This window comes from Eulemur rufifrons, chromosome 2, assembly GCF_041146395.1.
Source record: "Eulemur rufifrons isolate Redbay chromosome 2, OSU_ERuf_1, whole genome shotgun sequence".
NCBI lineage: Eukaryota > Metazoa > Chordata > Mammalia > Primates > Lemuridae > Eulemur > Eulemur rufifrons.
Genome location: NC_090984.1, coordinates 114,932,866 through 114,952,718, shown reverse-complemented (window position 1 = coordinate 114,952,718; position 19,853 = coordinate 114,932,866). Strand labels below are relative to the sequence as shown.

Genomic DNA, 19,853 nt, shown 5'->3' with positions numbered 1-19,853 from the left:
TAAATGTTTGTTATTTATTGTGTGCTAAGCTTAGTGCATATTGTCAATTTTTACCTTTTGGTTAGTTCACGGGCTGACAAAAATGAGCCATGGGTACACTAGAGTTATCTTGAATTTTGCCAATCATGTTACATTTTTTTTCCAGCTCTGAGTGACTTGGATTTTGCCATTAACCCCTTAAAAGTGTGTTATATCTAGTTTTTCCAGCATTTAATGTTTGCCCTTTTTTATTTGACTTTATCAGAGCTTGACTTGCTGGCTCTTTGATTCTTCAAGCTCTTTCCAGTTGCATTTTCCACCCTCTGGCCTCTCCTTTAGTCAGTTAGTTGTGTATCAGCAGCCTGAAAGTTTGGTAAAGGAGCAGTACACCATCTATGGGGCATCCGCCAGTTTAAAAGTAAGGACCACAACATGTGTAAACATCAGAGCTAAGAAAACACTGCAGTGACTTCCACAGAAAGCAACTATTAATAATTCAGTTTCTCAGTTGTGTTTCTCAAACATCCATATTTTATACAAAATTTAGAGATTTATGAAGGTGATAACCCTGTTTCTAGGTGTTCTTGAAATTCCCATCCATATTTAAGTTTTCACACTAAATGTTCAAAAGCTCTAAGTTCAGGGGGATGGGAGGGTGGGGAGACCAAGATGGTGGAATGGTGGACTAGAAGCAGCCTGCACTTGCCGTTCTCAAGTGGAGGATCAAAGGTTGTTGGTAGAGGTTCACCCACAGATGGACCTCTCAGAGCATTGTGAATCATCAGAGAAGTGACTAGAGACACCCAGAGTTGGGAGAGGGAGGCAGGGTGATCCACTCAGCAAGATCGAAGGTACCTGGGGGAAGTGTACACAAATTGGGGAGGGTTAGGGGAGAGATCCAGGGAGTCCGCACTCCCCCAGTGGATACTGCAACCCAACCTGCAAGGGAAGTCCCCCACCACATCCGGCACTGCTTGGAGATGGTGTAGCAGCCTTGCACCGGAGAAGGAAACAATGGAGTCCCACCAGCTTCTGGTCCTAGGTTGCTGCAACAGATGCTATTCTGCACCCTCAGCCCCAGAATGACTGGTCTGCAGAGGGGTTGGCTCCACTGCAGATGCCTCCTCATTACCCCTGCCAGGCCAGGAAGGGAGCAGGGAGGGCGAGCACTCTCACTGCACTGTGACTGGGTACCATACACCCCTCATTCCCTTTCCACTGGCTGCCTCCCAGAGATCCGAGCACAGCAAGCACCCACTGGCCCTCAGCATCTGCCACCAGTGCCATTTTGTCACCTCGATAGCACCACTACTACCACCTGAATAGCACTGCAGCAACTGCCACAGTCAGACGTGGGCAGAGGGAGAGCCCCAGCCACCACAACTTCTCAAGCAGGGCACCACGTGTCTCCCTGGCCCTGCCAGCCAACAGTGGCCCAGCAGCTGTGACCTAATGGGCCGCCTCACCACTGGCTGCAGTCCCACAGCCTGTCCAGGCACTGACCAAGACTCCCTGACCTGTGCAGGAACCCACCAAGGTCCCACACCCTGCACAGGCACCTGCCAAGGTTCCATGACACATCCTGCTGCTGGCTGCAGTCTTGTGACACGCTCAGGCAGCCATGAAGTTCTCACGAACAGCCCAACAACCTGCTGCGGTCCTCCTGGGTGCCCAGGGACGTGCCCAGGGATGGACCAAGGTCTCATGATGCACACAGGCTCCCACCAAGATCCTGTGACCTGCCCCACTGCTGGCTGTGGTCTCACAACCTGCCCAGCACCAGCCAAGGTGCCCTGACCCATCTGGGTGCCCACCAAAGTCCCATGACTTGCCCAGGTACCTGCCAGGGTCCTGCAACCTACACAGGTACCTGCTAAGGTCTTGTGACCCACCTAGCACTGGCCAAGGTCCCATGACATGCCCAGGCACCCACCAAAGTCCCGTGACCTGCTCCACCACTGGCTGCATTCCCTTGATGTGCCCAGACACCCACCAAGGTCATGCCACCCGCCTCCATGGAGAAGGATTGCCCACCCCTCTGCCCAAGCTTCCAAAAGCAGCCTGGAGAACAACACATCAACCCAAATAAATATCCTCCAGCACTGGCTTGGATTGTGACAACCACTGGAATGGGACAATGCAGAATGGCTGCATTACAGGGTCTCAGTGCATCTGCTCCTTTCCCGCCAGGTCAGTCCTGCAAATTAAAACTACACACCTACTAGCATGGCCAAAATCCTGAACACTGACAACACTAAACACTAGTGAGGATTTGGAGCAATACTTATTCATTACTGGTGGGAATGCAGAATGGTACAGCCATTTTGGAAGATATTAATAGTTTGGTGGTTTCTCCAAAACTAAACATACTTTTACCATATCATCCAGCAATCATGCTCCTTGGTACTAACTGAAAGGAGTCAAGAACTTATATCCATACAAACCCCTGCACGTGAATGTTCATAGCAATTCGTAATTGCCAAAACTTGGAAGCAACCAAGATGTTTTTGAGTATGGGAATGAATAAATGAGCTGTGGTACATCCAGATGATGGAATATTATTCAGTGCTGAGAACAAATGAGCTATCAAGTTATGAAAAGACATAGGGGAAACTTAACTGCTTATTACTAAGGGAAAGAAATCAATCTGAAAAGGTTGCAAATTTATGATTCCAAATATATGACATTCTGGAAAAGGCAAAACTATGGAGACAGCTAAAAGATCAGTGGTTGTGAGGGATTTGAGGGCAGGGAGAGATTAACAGGCAGAGCACAGATGATTTTTAGGGCACTGAAAATATTCTGTATAATACTATAATGGTATATGTTATTATACATTTGTCCAAATCCATGGAGTGTACACCACCAAGAGTGATCCCTAAAGGACTCTGAGTGATAATGATGTGTCAATGTAGGTTCATCAGTTGTAACAAATGTACCACTCTAATGGGGAATGTTGGTATTTGGGGAGGCTATGCATGTGTGAAGGCAAGGGGTATATGGGAAATCTCTGTACCATCCACTCAATTTTGTTATGAACCTAAAACTGCTCTAAAAAATAAAGTTTATTTTTAAAAAGTTCTGGAAATCTGTTCCACTAACACGTAAATATACTTAACGCTACGGAACTGTACACATAATAATTATTAAGATGATAAAGCTTATATGCATTTTTACCTCAATTAAAAAATAGGTGGAAAAAATTATAAGGCACCTAATAATTAGATCACAGATCACTTTTGTAGTGTGACCCAGAAAATACCCACTGTCTCTTCACAAATTGAAAAGATCTAAATTAATTTTAATAATTTTGAGCACCATCCATATACAATAACACAATCAAGACAAAGGATACTTGCAAAGCAATTTGGCAATGACTTATAATTTGGGTCGTCAAACATTCAAAATAAAATATAATAAAGGAGATAGATACTGATCTGAAGTTACACTGGGAATATGCTCCAAAAGCTCATTTGAAAGTCAGCCATTTAGTGGTCAGGTTTCTCATTTGGTTAGGCCCCCAAGTCAGATCACAGAAGTCTCTTCACCTCACTTTACCTAAATAAAGTTCTCTGCATCCTCCCTAAAAAAAAAAATGAAAGAGGAAGAGGAGGAGGTGGGGAATAGAAAGAGGAAAAGGAAGAAGGAAGAGGAGGAGGAGAAAGAAGTAGGAAGAAAGAGGAGGAAGAAAGGAGGAGGAGACCTCTTCATTAAGGATATCTTAGGTAAAAATACAAACTGCAAACTGAGAGATGATATCTCTGACACATTTAACAGAAAGAATTAGAAGTAAGAATATGTAAAGAATTCCTACATGAAAAAGACAACCTAATAGCCAAAAGAACAAAAGACACAAATAGCCATATCACAGAAAAGGAAACATAAAATGGAATAAACATGTGAAGCAATGGAAAATGTGGATCAACCAGATCTCATATATTGCTGATGGGACCATAAATTACTACAACTATTTTGGAAAGCAATTTGGCATTATTATTATCCTGTAAATGTGAACCTTTGCAGCAATTTCTCTTTTCTGCAAGGAAAACACATATATGAGGAGATTCTTTAAAATGTTCATCATGGCACTGTTAGTAATAGCATTGAACAACTGAAAATAATCCAGATGCCTATTAATAGGAGAATGAATAAATAAATCAGAGTTTGTTCACATAATGAACTAGTATACAGCAATAAAAAAATGCACTGAACTATATGCAACATGTATGAATATAAGTGCATAATGTTGAGGGGAAGTAAGTTCTAAAAGACAACCCTTTTATAAAGAGTAAAATTAAGTAATATGTTATTTAAACATACATGTGTATGTGCTAAAATTTAAAAAGAAACCCAAAGGATTGAAAAACACAAAATTCAGAATATTGGCTATCTCTGAGAGGGAAGGCAGAGGGATAGTAATGGGGAGAAATATGTATGTAGATAGATGTAAATTACTAGCACTATACTAATTCTTAAGTTAGGCTGTCAGTTTATATATGTTCATTAATTATTAAATAATATAAGGAAATAAAAGTGAGCCATGTATGGATAAATAATTTAAAATATTTGGGGGAAAATGCAATGAGATGTTGTTTTTTTCATTCAGGTCATCAGTAAAAATTAACACATGGACTGCCACACTAGAAAAAAATTGTTTTCCGTGAGGCCATGGTGTTTTATTAAGAAAATAGAATAAAAACTTTGAAAACAAAACAATCTTTTCTAATTTAATGAAAATTTTATTTTTTATTGTTTTCTGTGGGTAAGTTACATGCAACTTGAAAAATAGTTCACGTGGCTCCAAGGTGAAGAGACATGTGAGTTACATATGCTTCATGAGGTCTCAGCCCAAAACTAGCATGAGTTAAATACAACTCACATGGCAGTTATTGTGTTAAGAATAAATTTTTGATAATATCAAGTATTGGTAAGGTTTGGAGAAATAGAAACTTTTGTACACTGTTGGTGGGAATATAATATGATTCAGTGAAATTGAAGCGCATTTTGGCAGTCTCTACTAAAAATGTAGAAATATGGATAGCATCTGACCCAGCAACTCAATTTTTCAGTATTTTCTCTAAAAATAACACTGTAACATTAATACCAATAGTTAGGCAAGTGAATGTTTACTGCAATATTGTTTATAGCTGAAGATTTGGGTACAACTTTTTAATGTTCATTAGCAGAAAAGTATTAATAGAAAGTATCAAGTATGGCATATTCATAAATTAGATACTATGTAGCAGTGTAGAAACAATGTGGAGATCCACATGAATGAACATAAAATGATCTGAGATAAATTGTTGAGTGGCAAATGTAATTTATAGAACAGGTACAGTAGGACACCATTTTGAGCACTCATACTGTTCAAAGCACTCTCCCCTACATATCTATCCACATCCTGCTCACCAGTAACAGTTGCAGGATACAAAGCAAGAGTGAAAATGGAGATCCACATACCATATGTTTGGAATTATGGATTGTGCTATGCCGGTAATAAGCACTGCATCCTGAGTCACAGAAGCACCCATATGTTATTCAGTACATTTTCTCTGTGTGTTTTTAATATTCAGGCCCACTAAGCATGCAATCCAAGGCAAGGGTACCTGCCTATGCCCAAGTCTAAATATGGACTGTACCCAGACATACCCTTCCTTTCCTCCCCACCGTAAAATGAATTCAGTACTGTACGTATTCTATCAGTATATACATATATATGTAGATGTGAATGTAAATGCATAGAATTTTCAAATTGATAAGTGATTACCTCTGGCAAGGAATAGAGGAGACAAGGATTATATCAATATCTGATGAGGTATAAAAGAAGAATTATTTGGATGGTAGTCTAAGATACTTCAGCCACATTTACAAAGTCTTAAATTTAAGAAACGCCTATAGCTTGTTATTAAAATTAATTTTAAAAAAGAAATTCAAACACCATAAATCCTCATTTGAATGACACTTAGGGTATTAAAAGAGGTAACAAGCAGGATTAATCCAATACATGATTAGTCTCTTTTATCCTCAAACGACACTGACCTAAAGATGAAGAAATAGAGAAATTTGTATTCTATATTGAGATTAGTGTTCTGAGGATTTACAAAGGTCCCAGGACACACCCCTTGCAAATGACAAGGGGCTCTTCCATGCAAAGTATGTTTGCAAATATACTTGCCAAATGTCTAGAACATGAAGTTTTATACTAATATGGGATAAACCCCTCCCTCATATCCAAATGTACCCAGCATTCCATACTTTTATGAACAAGGGATTTCCATTTAGGAGATGACAAGAGTAACTTTGTTCTTCTATAAATTCACCGTGCATACTGTGTAGACATTATATTCTGCCATAAACACTGTCATACAGAGTCTAGGTAGACCAAGTAGGTAAGGAGTCTGTACACCTGTGTGTGTGTGTGTGTGTGTGTGTGTGTGTGCGCGTGCGTGATGTCGGCATATGGGAAAAGACCATGCCACATGACTTTCCTTATGTAGAAAGATTAGGCTGATAGGTAATTGCTGACTATTATATAGTATCTCTTTAGTGAGTTAGTATTATCTTTTTATTCCTTTAGGTATGGCTTTCAGTTGATGGCGGCAACACCTTTGAATTATTAGCTGACTTTCATGATGATATTATAAAGAAGACTTTTCATAGTTTTTATTCTTCGGATATTACTTTTGTTTCCCAAAGTGGAAAGGTTTACTTGACAAAGGCAGGTAAGGAATTTGCTTTTATTGGTGTAAACACTACATGAGGTCAGTTATTAGAAGATATATGAAAAATGTGCCTTATTAATCAACTAATCCAAAAGTCTCAAAACTATTATGAGTGATGGATTTGTCAGATCTACAGAAGCAGGAGTCTATGAATAGCTTCAAAGAAGGGACACCCCAGATCACCATGCTATGTTCCCATTTACAATTTCAGTGATATTATATTTTACTTTCCCAAAAGCCAAATAATGATAGCTGCTACTTATCAATTGTGCTTCAGTTGTGCTCAGCGTGTTACAAATATCATCTCATTTAATATTCACAACATCCTTGCCAAAGTAGAAATATTAGCTTACTTTTGCTGATTGAATTGATGCAACTGAAAACAGACAACTAGTAAGAGGTAGAGTTGTTGTGAATGATATACTGCTCTCTGTCTCCTTGATTTGGTAATCTGGTGATTTACTCGATCAAGTCTACATAGCTTCCATGAGTTTTTGCACAGTGAAAGATACAGTTAATATTGATTGACCTTACTGACAGATGCTCACTCCTTTCCAACTCAGTTGAATTTTGCTAATGAACCTAGAATGATAAAGGGACAATGACTCTCAATTTATTTCTATATCTCCATGATCTGAATTTTCATTTTATTTTGTTATTCTGTCAGACAAAAATAAGGGGGTGGGGGGAGAATGAGCAAAGCCTTAGAGATGTCTGGGACTACATAAAGCAACCGAACTTACAAATTATTGGTATTCCCAAGGGAGAAGAGAAATCAAAAAGTTTAGAAAATCTATTTAAGGAAATAATCAATGAAAACTTCCTAAGACTAGCAAGAAAGTTAGTCAGATATTGGAGGCCCAATGATCCCCAGGCAAATAAATTGCAAAAAGGACTTCACCAGGGCATCTTATAATCAGAAGGACTAAAGTTGTAGTGAAAGAGAGAATTTTAAAATTAGCAAGAGAAATGCATCTAGTCACCTATAAAGAAAACCCCATCACAAAAGACCTCTCAGCAGAAACCTTACAAGCCAGAAGAGAATGGGATGGCATTTTCAAAGTGTTGAAAGAAAAAGCTGCCGGGCAAGAATTTTATATCCTGCCAGAAAAAGCTTCATAAATGAAGGAGTAAAGAAAGTCTTTCCCAGAGAAGCAAACACCGAGAGATTTTGTCACCACTAGACTAACTCTACAGGAAATGTTGAAATGAATCTTAAACATGGAAATGAAATGACAATATTAACCATCACAAAAACATTAATATAAAACTCATAGTTCTTATAAAACAATCACACACAGGAGAAAGCAATGACAACAAGACACAAGTTCAGCAAACCACAAAGACAAAAAGACAGAAAAAGAAAGAAAAAAAAATTATAAAACAACTAGAAATCAACTAAAAATATGACAAAAACAAAATCTCACATATCAATAATAACCTTGAACATAAATGAATTAAATGGTCCACTTAAAAGATATAGATTGGCGGAATGGATTTTTAAAATGATCCAAATATATGCTCTTTACAAGAAACTCACCTTACCCCTAGAGACACATAGATTGAAAGTAAAGGGGTGGAAAACATTCTATGCAGACAGAAACCAAAAATCAAGAAGGAGTAGCTATACTTTATCAGATAAAACAGACTTTAGATCAAAACAGTAAAAAAAGCAAAAGAAGGTCATTATATAATGATAAAGGAATCATCTTAGCAAGAGGATATAATGATTCAAAATATATATGCACCCAGATTCACCAAACAAATATTATTGGACCTAGAGAAAGAGATAGAGGCCGGGCGCAGTGGCTCACGCCTGTAATCCTAGCACTCTGGGAGGCTGAGGCGGGAGGATCATTTAAGCTCAGGAGTTCGAGACCAGCCTGAGCAAGAACAAGACCCTGGCCCTACTAAAAAAATAGAAAGAAATTAACTGGACAACTAAAAATATATAGAAAAAATTAGCCAGGCATGGTGGCACATGCCTGTAGTCCCAGCTACTCGGGAAGCTGAGGCAGTAGGATCACTTGAGCCCAGGAGTTTGAGGTTGCTGTGAGCTAGGCTGATACCATGGTACTCTAGCCCAGGCAACAGAGTGGGACTCTGTCTCAAAAAAAAAAAAAAAGAAAGAAAGAAAGAAAGAGAGAGACAGTGATACAATAATAGTGGGATACTACAACTCTCCACACATTAGTAGACAGATCATCAAGACAGAAAATCAACAACCATTAGACTTAAATTTGACTTTAGACCAAATGGACCTAACAGACATTTACAGAACATTCCACTCAACAACTACAGAACATACATTTTTTTCATCAATATATACAACATTCTCCAAGACTGACCACATTTTAGCCACAAAACAAGTCTGAACAAATTTTTAAAAATCAAAATCATATTAAGTATCTTCTCAGACCACAGTGGAACAAAGCTAGAAGTCAATATGAAGAGGAATTTCAGAAACCATACAAACACATGGAAGTTAAACAACATGCTTCTAAACAATCCCTGCATCAATGAAGAAATAAAGATGAAAATTAAAAATTTCTTGAATGAAATGAAAGCATAACATGCTAAAAACCTGTGGGATACAGCAAAAGTAGTGCTTAAAGGGAAGTTTATAGCATTAAATACCTACATCAAAAAAGTAGAAAGATCACAAATTAACAACCTAACATTGCACCTCAAGGAACTAGAAAAACAAGAACAAACCAAATCCATCATTAACAGAGGAAAAGAAGTAAAAAAGATCAGAGCAAAACTAAATGAAATAGAGACCAAAAAACAATACAAAGGATCAATAAAACAAAAAATTGGTTCTTCATAAAGATAAACAAAATTGATAAACTACTAGTTTCACTAACCAAGAAAAAAAGAGAGAAGTTCCAAATAAACACAATCAGACATGAAAAAGGAGACATTACAATTGATACCCCAGAAATACAAAAGATGATCAGAGACTATTATGAACAACCATATGCTCACAAACTAGAAAATCTAGAAGAAATGGATGAATTCCTGAAAATACACAACCTCCTGAGACTGAACCAGAAAAAAATGGAAACCCTGAGTAGACCAATGAGTAGCAAGATTGAATCAGTAATAAAAAATCTACCAATAAAAAAAGCTCAGGATCAGATGGATTCACAGTTTAATTCTTCCAGATGTACAAAGAACTGGTGCTGATTGTACTGCAACTGCCCTGAAAGATCAAGAAGGAGGGAACCCTCCCTATCTCATTTTATGAAGCCAGTATCACCCTGATACCAAAGCCAGGAAAGGATGCAACCAAAAAAGAAAACTACAAAACAATATCTCTGATGAACATAGATACAAAAATCCTCAAGAAAGTACTAGCAAACCAAATCCAACAGCACATCAAAAGGGTCATTCACTATGATCAAGTAGGTTTTATTCCAGGGATACAAGGATGATTTAACATCCACAAGTCAATAAATGAGATGCACCACACACAAACAGAATTTTAAACAACAACAAAAAAAGATCATCTCAATAGATATGGAAAAGCTTTCAATAAAATCCAATATCCCTTCATAATAAAAAACCCCCCAAAAAATTCAGCATAGAAGGAACCTACCTCAAAATAATAAAATCCTTATATGACAAACCCACAGCCAACCTCATACTGAATGGGGAAGAGTTGAAAGCATTCCCCCTGACTGGAACAATAAAAGAATGCCCACTTTCACCACTCATGTTCAACATAGTACTGAAAGTTCTAGTCAGAGCAATCAGGCAAGAGAAAGAAAACAAGGGCATCCAAATTGGAAAAGAAGAAGTCAAATTATCTCTGTTTGCTGATGAGATGATTTTATACCTAGGAAACCCTAAGGACTCCTCCAAAAGACTACTAAATTTCTTAAGTGAATTCAGCAAAGTCTTAGGTTATAAAATCAACATACAAAAATCAATACCATTTCTATACACCAACAACAACCACACTGAGAACTAAATCAAGAACTCAGTCCCATTTAAAATAGCTGCAAAAAATTAAAATACTTAGGAATAAATTTAACCAAGGAAGTGAAAGATCTCTATAAGGAGAACTACAAATCACTGATGAAAGAAAATGTAGAAGACACAAATGGAAAAACATTCCATGCTCATGGATCAGAAGAATCAGTATTGTTAAAATGACCGTAGTGTCCAAAGCCATCTACATATTAAATGCAATTCCTATCAAAACTCCAATGTCATTTTTCACAGAATTAGAAAAAAACAATTCTAAAATTCATATGGAACCAAAAAAGAGCCTGAATAGCCAAAGCAATCTTAAGCAAAAAGAACAAAACTGGAGGCATCAGATTACCTGACTTCAAATTATACTACAAGCCTGTAATAACCAAAATAGCATGGTATTGGCATAAAAGTAGACACATAAATCAATGGAACATAGTAAAGAACTCAGACATAAAGCCATATACCTACAACCAACCAATCTTCTACAAAGCAGACAAAAAAACATACACTGGGGAAAGGATACACTACTCAGTAATCAGTGCTGGGAAAATAGGATAGCCTTATGCAGAAGAATTAAACTGAATCTCTATCTCTCACCATATATAAAAATTAACTCAAGATAGATAAAGGCTTAAATGTAATACCTGAAATCATAAAATTCCTAGAAGAAAACCCAGGAAAAACTCTTCTGGACATTAGCCTAGATATAGAATTTATAACTAAGACCACAGAAGTAAATGAAATAAAAACAAAAATAAACAAATGGGACTTAATTAAACTAAAAAGCTTCCACATAGCAAAAGAAATCAAAAGAGTAAATAGCCTACAGAATGGGAGAAAATATTCGTAAACTATGTGTCTTACAAAGACACATCCAGTGGCCGGGCACAGTGGCTGATGCCTATAATCCTAGCACTCTGAGGGCCAAGGTGGGAGGATTGCTTGAGCAAGAACGAGACCCCATCTCTACTAAAAATAGAAAAAATTAGCTGGGCATGGTGGCATGTGCCTGTAGTCCCAACTGCTCGGGAGACTGAGGCAGGAGGATTGGTTGAGCCCAGGAATGGAATTGCAGTGAGCTATGATGACACCACTGCACTCTCGGGGTAACGGAGTGAGATTTTATCTCAAAAAAAAGAAAGAAAACTAATATCCAAAATCTAACAAACAACCCCCATTATAAAGTGGGAAAAAGTCATGAGCAGGCATTTTTCAAAAGAAGGTATTTAAATGGCCAGCAACATATGAAAATATGCTCAACATCACTAATCATCAGGGAAATGCAAGTTAAAACAACAAGATACCATTTTACTCTAATTAGAACAGCCATTATTAAAAAGTCAAAAAACAATAGATGTTGGCACATATGCAGTGAAAAGGGAACACCCATACACCATTGATGGGCATGTAAATTAGTATAATCTCTATGGAGACCAGTACACACACACACACACACACACACACACGGGAGTATTACTCAGCAATAAGAAAGAATGAAGTATGTCTTTTCCAGCAACTTGGAAGGAACTAGAGGCCATTATCCTAACTGAAGTAACTCAGGAACAGAAAAATAATGCCACATGTTCTCACTTATAAGTGGGAGCTAAACTATGGCTATACCAGGTCACCAGAGTAGTATAATGGACATTGGAGACTAACAAGGAGGAAGGACAAGAGGGGTGAGGGATGAAAAATTATCTATGGGATACAATGTGCACTACTCAGGTGATGGGCATACCAAAAACCCAGACTCTACCACTATACGATATATGTACATATAATAGAATGCAACTTGTACTTCCTAAAACTAGTTTTTCCTAAATCTATAAATATTAAAATTTTTTAAAAAGAAAAAGGAAAAAAAAGATTTACTAACAGCAAAAAACACAAATCAAGTCAGCCTTAAGTTCTCCTGCTGCAGCAATGCCTGTCACATATTCTTCTATAGAATCTTCAAAGAAAAATACTATTGCCTAAGAATTGAAAACCAACTCAACTCATTAATCGTATGCAAAACCAACAGAAGGATGTTGTAAACACTATATTTTATCAAGATTCCATTGATTATAAGATGCACTTTTTTCTATTAACACAAAGAAAGAAAAACCCTTCTAATTAAATTTTAACACAGTTAACAGTGGTCCTGAGTGATACATGAATTGCTCTGACATTATTTCTCCTGCTGTGGTGGCATTGGTTGGTGTGTGATAAGGCAATCAATTTGCATATATCTTAGTAGTAAAACACAATGCAATTTTCACCTAGAATGGGTTGCTTCCTTTCTTAGGTCCTATAAAGTACCTGATGGTTTTCTACAAGAAAATGTGAAACTGTGGTGATTCCTCCAGTGACATTGGCTTTATTGATTAGTGTATGCCCTGTTGCTTTGATTTCTTCGCTTGCTGCACCCACAATAACTTTGTTTCAATGCCAAATTATAATGGAATATTTTTGAAGTCATTTTAGCAGTAATAAACTTCAACATGATTCAGGAAAGTCAGTTAAAGTGATGACAGTATAAACAACTGAGACAAGAGTTCATGCATGTGCAGGCAATTGACCACTATGGTGTGAGTGCCCCCTGGCGGACAATGATTGTAAAGCACATCAATTATAAGGTGTCACGATTTTCAAGACGTTGAAATGTAAAACAAGTATATCTTACTGTGTTTATCAATGAAATATGGTATACTGAACCTTAGCAATTATATAAGCAAAGTTATGCTTTTGAAAAGCTTACTGGACAATAAGAAAAACCTTACTATATATGTTTCTGAGGAAATAACTATGAATATTATTGACACCAAAAATTAAAATGTGGGTGAGTCTCTCAGAACCTCATGAAAGACAATCAAGAATTTAAAAGATCAGGTGAAGAATAAAAAGTTAAGGCCAAAAAACCCCAAGGTTTTGCCATCCCTAAAAGGTAGTCCAAAACACTATTTCCTTATCTGAATATAAATATACATGGAATTAGGAATTTTTTGGAAGCCTTTATTGTGATCATCAATAGAATTTTTAAAAATGTGTTTGCAGTTCAAATTGTTTTTAAAAGCCAAAGTAAACAGAATGGCCATACAAAGCAGACATGAAGAAGAGGAAAGAAGACAAAGCAGAAAATTTATAAAGCACAAAATAGAATAGCCAAAAGTAGACCTGGTCTACAGTTGTCACCATAAATGTGATTATTCACTTATTCAACGGCATTTATTGAGCACCTCTTACATGACACGTACTGTTCTAGTCACTAGGGCTATAGCAGTTCCCTTTCTTGTGGAGCTTACACACTTGTCAGGAGAAACTGATAATTAACAAAAAACAGGCTGTGTGTAAGATAAATGCTACAGTGGGGTAGGGGGTGGGGAAGAAGGGTAAGGCAAATAGCAAGTACCAGGTGTGTTGCCGTAGTGTGGTGAAGTGTGTGTTGAGGTCAGGGTGAGCAGATCTGAAGGAAATGAGGCAGTGAGCCCTGCAGATATCCAAGTATGATCTACGTTTCTCCATTAAAGAGAGGGTCTCCCTTTGGATTTTAAAATCCTGAAATATGATGGCAGGAGAGAAAAACTTAAAGCAAAGGTGGAGAGAAAGAATATAAATAAGGACTTGAACAAACATGCCAAATAGACTTGGAGAGAAGGCATAGGTGGTAATGCTAATAGTCACACAAAGCAAGATTTTTATTTAATAAACAAAATCATTCTTTGTGTGATAAAATATCAGTAGTAAACATATGTCACTACTGAGTCAATGCTCTAAAAAAATACAAGATATATAAATACACAAAATTCAACTGTAAGGAACACTAGAAGAAATCAATTGAAGTGCTAATGTAGAAGAAATTTTAAATTGACAGTGTTAAATATTTAATACATAAAGATCAAGGTAAGAGTATAGTGGAACATTCTATGTAGAGGAATTAAGACGTAGTGTTGAAATATATGGCACATATACTATAGTATACTGTAGCTAAAATATGTCTCCTACGGGTAACTCATTGACAATGAGACCATGAAGGTAAACTGAACCCAGTTGTCCATTTGAGTCAAGCTAAAGAATTTCTTCATGTTACCAAAAGATTGATTATTAACCTAATTATATTTGTATTTTAGAAAGATAACATGGGGAATATATGGGAAAATGTGAGATTTGGGGCAAAGTGATATGTTTATAGGCTATTTTAAAAGTTTAGGAGAGATGATGAGGCTCTGGATTAGAAAAGTGGCCACAGGTATGGAGAAGACAGTGGCTGATTATGACTGAATCAATGGGAGTCGGTGAAAGATTGGATATGAAATAGGGGGAGGAAGGTAAAGTTAAGAGTTACACGGAGGACAACTGATGAGTAATGACACAGTGAGCATTATCCATAGAACCAGCATCTAGGGGACTTCCACTTCCAGTTATGGCATAACTTTGCTGCTGAGAATAACTAAAATAGTTAGATAAATTATTTTTTAAATTGAAAACCTGAAAAGATAATAGAAACAGCCAGGCCAAAATCTAAGGGAAAACAGAAACCTGGAGACGTAAATAGGACACACAATTCCCAAATCCTCCTGCCCTGAAGGGATTTACAAATTCCTGCCAATTTAGGCTTTGAGCATGGTGGATTAATGAAGAGATATGACCCTGAGTCCACCTGATGTGGTGAGCATGGTGGATGGCATGCCCCACCATGAGCCAGAACCCCAGAGGGTTGTTAGGATAAGGATGGACTGGAAGTAAATCCATACACACTCTCACATATGTCCACAAGGAATGCAGCAAAATTGTCTTGTTGTTAGGTGAGTAGGAAAAAAGAAGAAGAGAAAAAGCCTGTCTGAGAGGTTGTGGCCCTTGGAAGGCCGCAGTAAGATTTGCAGCCCTGATTCGCGTTGTCTGGGTGGTCCAGTGACTCTCAGGCTGAGATTTGTTCCTGTAGTACCTCAGGCAACTGGAAAAAGCACATGCAGATACTCACCAGAGGAAGACATCATCCCAGGCCTCAGAAATGCCCCCAAATTTTCTTCAAAGGTAATGACATGTATACAGTAAAAAGTTACCAACAAAAAAGGAAACTAAGCTTCGAGACTGAGATAGCTCAGTAAAGATATTAATACACAGGAAAAGCAGACCAAAAAAAATCACCTGCTGGTACTACAAGAAAGAAGTTTTTTAAAAAAGATTGTATTTACTGTGTCTCACAGAATAAAAGACAACTTGACAATATGTGCAGGGAATTATTATAAAAAACTGTAAAAAGTGACCTGTTAAAAATATGAAATGGATCTTTTGTTAATGAAAAATATCATACCAAAACCAAATCATTAATCAAAAAGTTTAACAACCCTTAGAACATTGATGCAAAAATCCTATATATAAAAAGAAAAGAATATTATATCATGACCTTGTTGGATTTATACTAGGATTCCATGATAGTTTAGCATTAGAAAGTTAATCAGTACAGCAATATTAAAGATTACAGGAGAAAAAAAGAATCCCATGATCATCTCAATAGGTGGAGGAAAAAAATCTGATAAAACTCAATATTCATTTGTGGTTTTTATAAAAATACCTTAGTAAGCCAAGAACGGAGTATCTAGAGGGGAAAAAAAAAACTAAAGCAAATATTCAATCAGATTTTATAGTAACACATTAAAAGCTTTTGTTTGTAATCAGGAACAAGACAAAGAAGCATGCTACTATCACTTATGTTCATCATTGTATTGGGGGAGCCAAATTAGCCTAGAAAGGCAAGAACAATATTTAAAAAGTGTGAGCTTGGAGAGAAAGAAACATAGCTGTCCCTGTACAGATGATATAATCGTGGACATAGATAACCTGAGGCTTGTGTGGCTGGAGCCCCGTAAGCAGCACAGACAGTAATAGGAGATAAGGTCAGAGAGGGACCAGAATCCAGGTCATAGTAGCCCCTGGGGGGCACTGCAAAGACTTTGGCTTTTACTTGGAGAGGTTGAAGCCACTGAGAGTTTTGATTAGGGGAGTAAAGTGACTCAACATTTTTAAAGTGTTATGTTGGTTGTTCTTTTGAGAATAGACTCAAGGGGGCTATAGGCAGAATCGTGGAGACCAATTAGGAGCTGCAAGAGAGATGATGGTGGCTTGTCCAGGATGATAGTGGTGACAGTAGTGAGAAGTGGTTGGATTCTATACATGTTTTGAGACTAACATCAATAGGCCTTACCAGTGGATTAGATATAGAGTATAAGAGAAAGAGAGGAATTAAGAATGACACCAAGGTTTTTGCACTAAACAACAGGAATAATGCAGTTGCCATTAACGAAGGTGAGGAAGGCTGAGGATGGGGGAGGTTTGTGTGAGGATTAGGAGCTCAGTTTAGGATGAGTTGTTTGAGATGCTTAACGGACATTGATCTGAACCTGGTAGCAGGCAGTTAGATATATCAGTCTGGACCTCAGAGAAGAGAACCAGATGAGCGATTTAAATTTGAGAATCATCTAAATAAAGATGGATTTAAAATCCTAAAACTGGATGAGATCTCCAAAGACAGTGGGAGAAGAAATTTAAGAACTGAGTCCTGGGGCACTCCACATTTAGGGGCCAGGGACAGGAGAATGAACCAGAAAAGCCTGAGCTAACTGAGTGGGATTGGATGGGGGTGTGGGGATGGGAATAGTGATGTGCAGAAATCAGCCTCTCTCATCCTGAGTCACAAGCTTTCACTGAAGGTCCATCCAGGCGAGGAGACTCTTTCTCCAGATCAGTGTCTTTTTGGCTGAGTGAGTGCTGCTGTACTACCAGATTACTGACAGGACCTCTCAACGTAGTGCCCTAAGACATGAGAGAACCACAAGACACACAGTTTGGTTCTCCTGGTATAACTGATGACCCAGTATCCTCTACTGGTAATTTCCCTTCCCATTGTCGGGTTGTTTTTTCACTGCCTTTCACCTACACAGGAATCTGACTTGCTGGTATTGGAAAGAGAAATCACCACCAGAGGGAGCTAACCTCTTCTCCTCTAGATGGCTTAATTAAACATCCTCTCACTCTGTTCTGTTCTTCACCTACTTCAGTGAGCAGGTTCTATGATGTGGAGCCTGGTTTTCCAGGGGCTAGCATGTATTTTCTAATTCAGGAGTGTCTCACAGCCCTAATTTCACCCCTTAGTTTAAATGAAGACATTTGTATGAGGCATGATACTAAAAGTTTTCTAGTTGTAGTATATCATTATCAAGAGACTTCTGTTTATTTCCTAATAGGATTAGGAAGATATAGTGAAATTGGAGATATTACTGATAAAGTTTTCACATTATACTATGACCACTTGGGATTCATACATAAACTGACTCCAAATCACTTTGAAGCTGGTGGACCACCTGCAGCCTTTGGAAATTCTAGAAGTATTTTTGGTCAGGTCAGTGATATAATATATTGAAACAGTTTGCCTTATTTTAAGAACAGATGCCTCTATTTTAAGAATAGATTCAATACACGAATAATGGGAAAATGGGAAAGTATTTTCCTTGGGATAAACTCTTATTAATGTACTTTGCTCTATTTAACTAAATATAACTCCATATACGAAGGAACATTTCCAAAACCTTCTTCCAAGTCCCACTCAGGGTTAAATAGCTTCAACTACACCTAGGATTTGAATATTCAGGCAAATATCTTCATGGTAGAACACCATGAGATATTCTAAGTTAGATCCATTGCTCCAAATGCAAGCCTTGGTAGGGTTGATTCTCCACCATCCAAGGTTTGCCCTGAAGAACATGTGTTCTGGTCTACCTTTCTTCTTTCATATTAACCCTGCCCCCTAGTTTTTTCTTTTTTCTAAGGCCAACATAGAAAGGTGTTATCTTCTTCACAGATGACATTAGATACAGATTTTTATAATAATTTTAATGTGTAATATGCTACTTGTGAAGGCACATATGCCTAAGAACTCATCATTGGGTACACAGTTATGAAAATGAATACTCATCAATCAATTTCTCAGCCAACAATCAAACATTTTTTGCTGAGGTTCAATAAAACCTGACCTTCAGCTTAAAGGAAATAGAACAAAGAAGGAATCTAGTTTTAAAAGATCATGCTAATTACCACACCAAAACTGCAGTTGAGAGGATGGTGTTTTAGCTTCCCCTGTCTGAGATATGTACAGAGAGTAAGGGTGGGAACTTCCACAGGAGAGTGAGATGCCACCACATGACTCCCCGTGTGTTTGCCTGAGTCGGGGGTGTGGGTTCTTCATATGTACAAGGTGGATGATGTGACCAGGAGGGTAGAGCTAACCACAAAAGCAGTTAGCTCAATTTTTCACTAACTTCACGATTTATAGAAAATGTCTTAGTTTTCTTATGTGAAAGTATAAATTATTAAGATAAAAAAACTATAGAGATTTTTATACTCGGGACAAGTCTGAAGAACTCACACTCAACAATATCACCCCTCTCTCCACAAACTATGCATGCATCCTCACTGGAGAAATATAATCACTAGCTTTTACTGTGTGCCAGACACTGTTGTGAACTCTCAATCTTTATAACAACTCTTTATCCCAATTTTACCTATGATGAAAGTGAGGCTGAGAGAGGCTAAATAATTTACCTAAGATTACACAACTGGTTAGCTATTGGAATCAGGCATCTATTCCAGTAAAACTGGCTCCAGGACCTATGCTTTCAGCCACCCTACAGCCTTTCATTGGACTTGTGTACACCTTTCATGGGATACTCTTGTTGCTCCCAGGCTAGAATGTCATACAGAATTCTGAATAATTTTTAGCCATTTTAGTAATTTTCAAGAGTCCTTAAGCTATTTGTTCAGTCCCACATTTATTTTCCTTGAATCTATTTCCTACTCTTTCCCCTTCTCGGTGGGTTCCCAAAAGTCAGAGAAAACAGGTCTTGGAGGCGTTATTTGATGGTTGTGCTCCCAAAAAGTCTGCACTACCTACCGCCCACACAACAAGAAGGTCAACTCCAACATCCCCTTTGAGGCTGGACCTCACCTCTCTTCTCACCCCTAAAAGTCTTCAAGCTGGACCAGATGAGGACTGGAGAAGGGTGTGTTGAAAACAAAGATCTACACATCAGAAATCTATACTGAAATGCCTATGTTGACAGCAAGAGAAAGTCTGTGAGTCAGAGGAAATAAGAAAGGCATATGCTACCAGTTGGGAGACTCAGACAGTACCTG

General features: G+C 37.8%; 1 protein-coding gene across 1 annotated transcript in view; it reads left to right on the top strand.

Annotated features, from left to right (window-relative positions):
• The window catches only part of CATSPERB (cation channel sperm associated auxiliary subunit beta), a 100,397-nt gene that overhangs the window by 42,645 nt on the left and 37,899 nt on the right, over positions 1-19,853 (top strand). The window contains exons 14-15 of the mRNA XM_069493087.1: positions 6,557-6,701; positions 17,909-18,063. Of these exons, the coding sequence (XP_069349188.1) occupies positions 6,557-6,701; positions 17,909-18,063 (300 nt within the window). The remainder of the gene's footprint in view (positions 1-6,556; positions 6,702-17,908; positions 18,064-19,853) is intronic.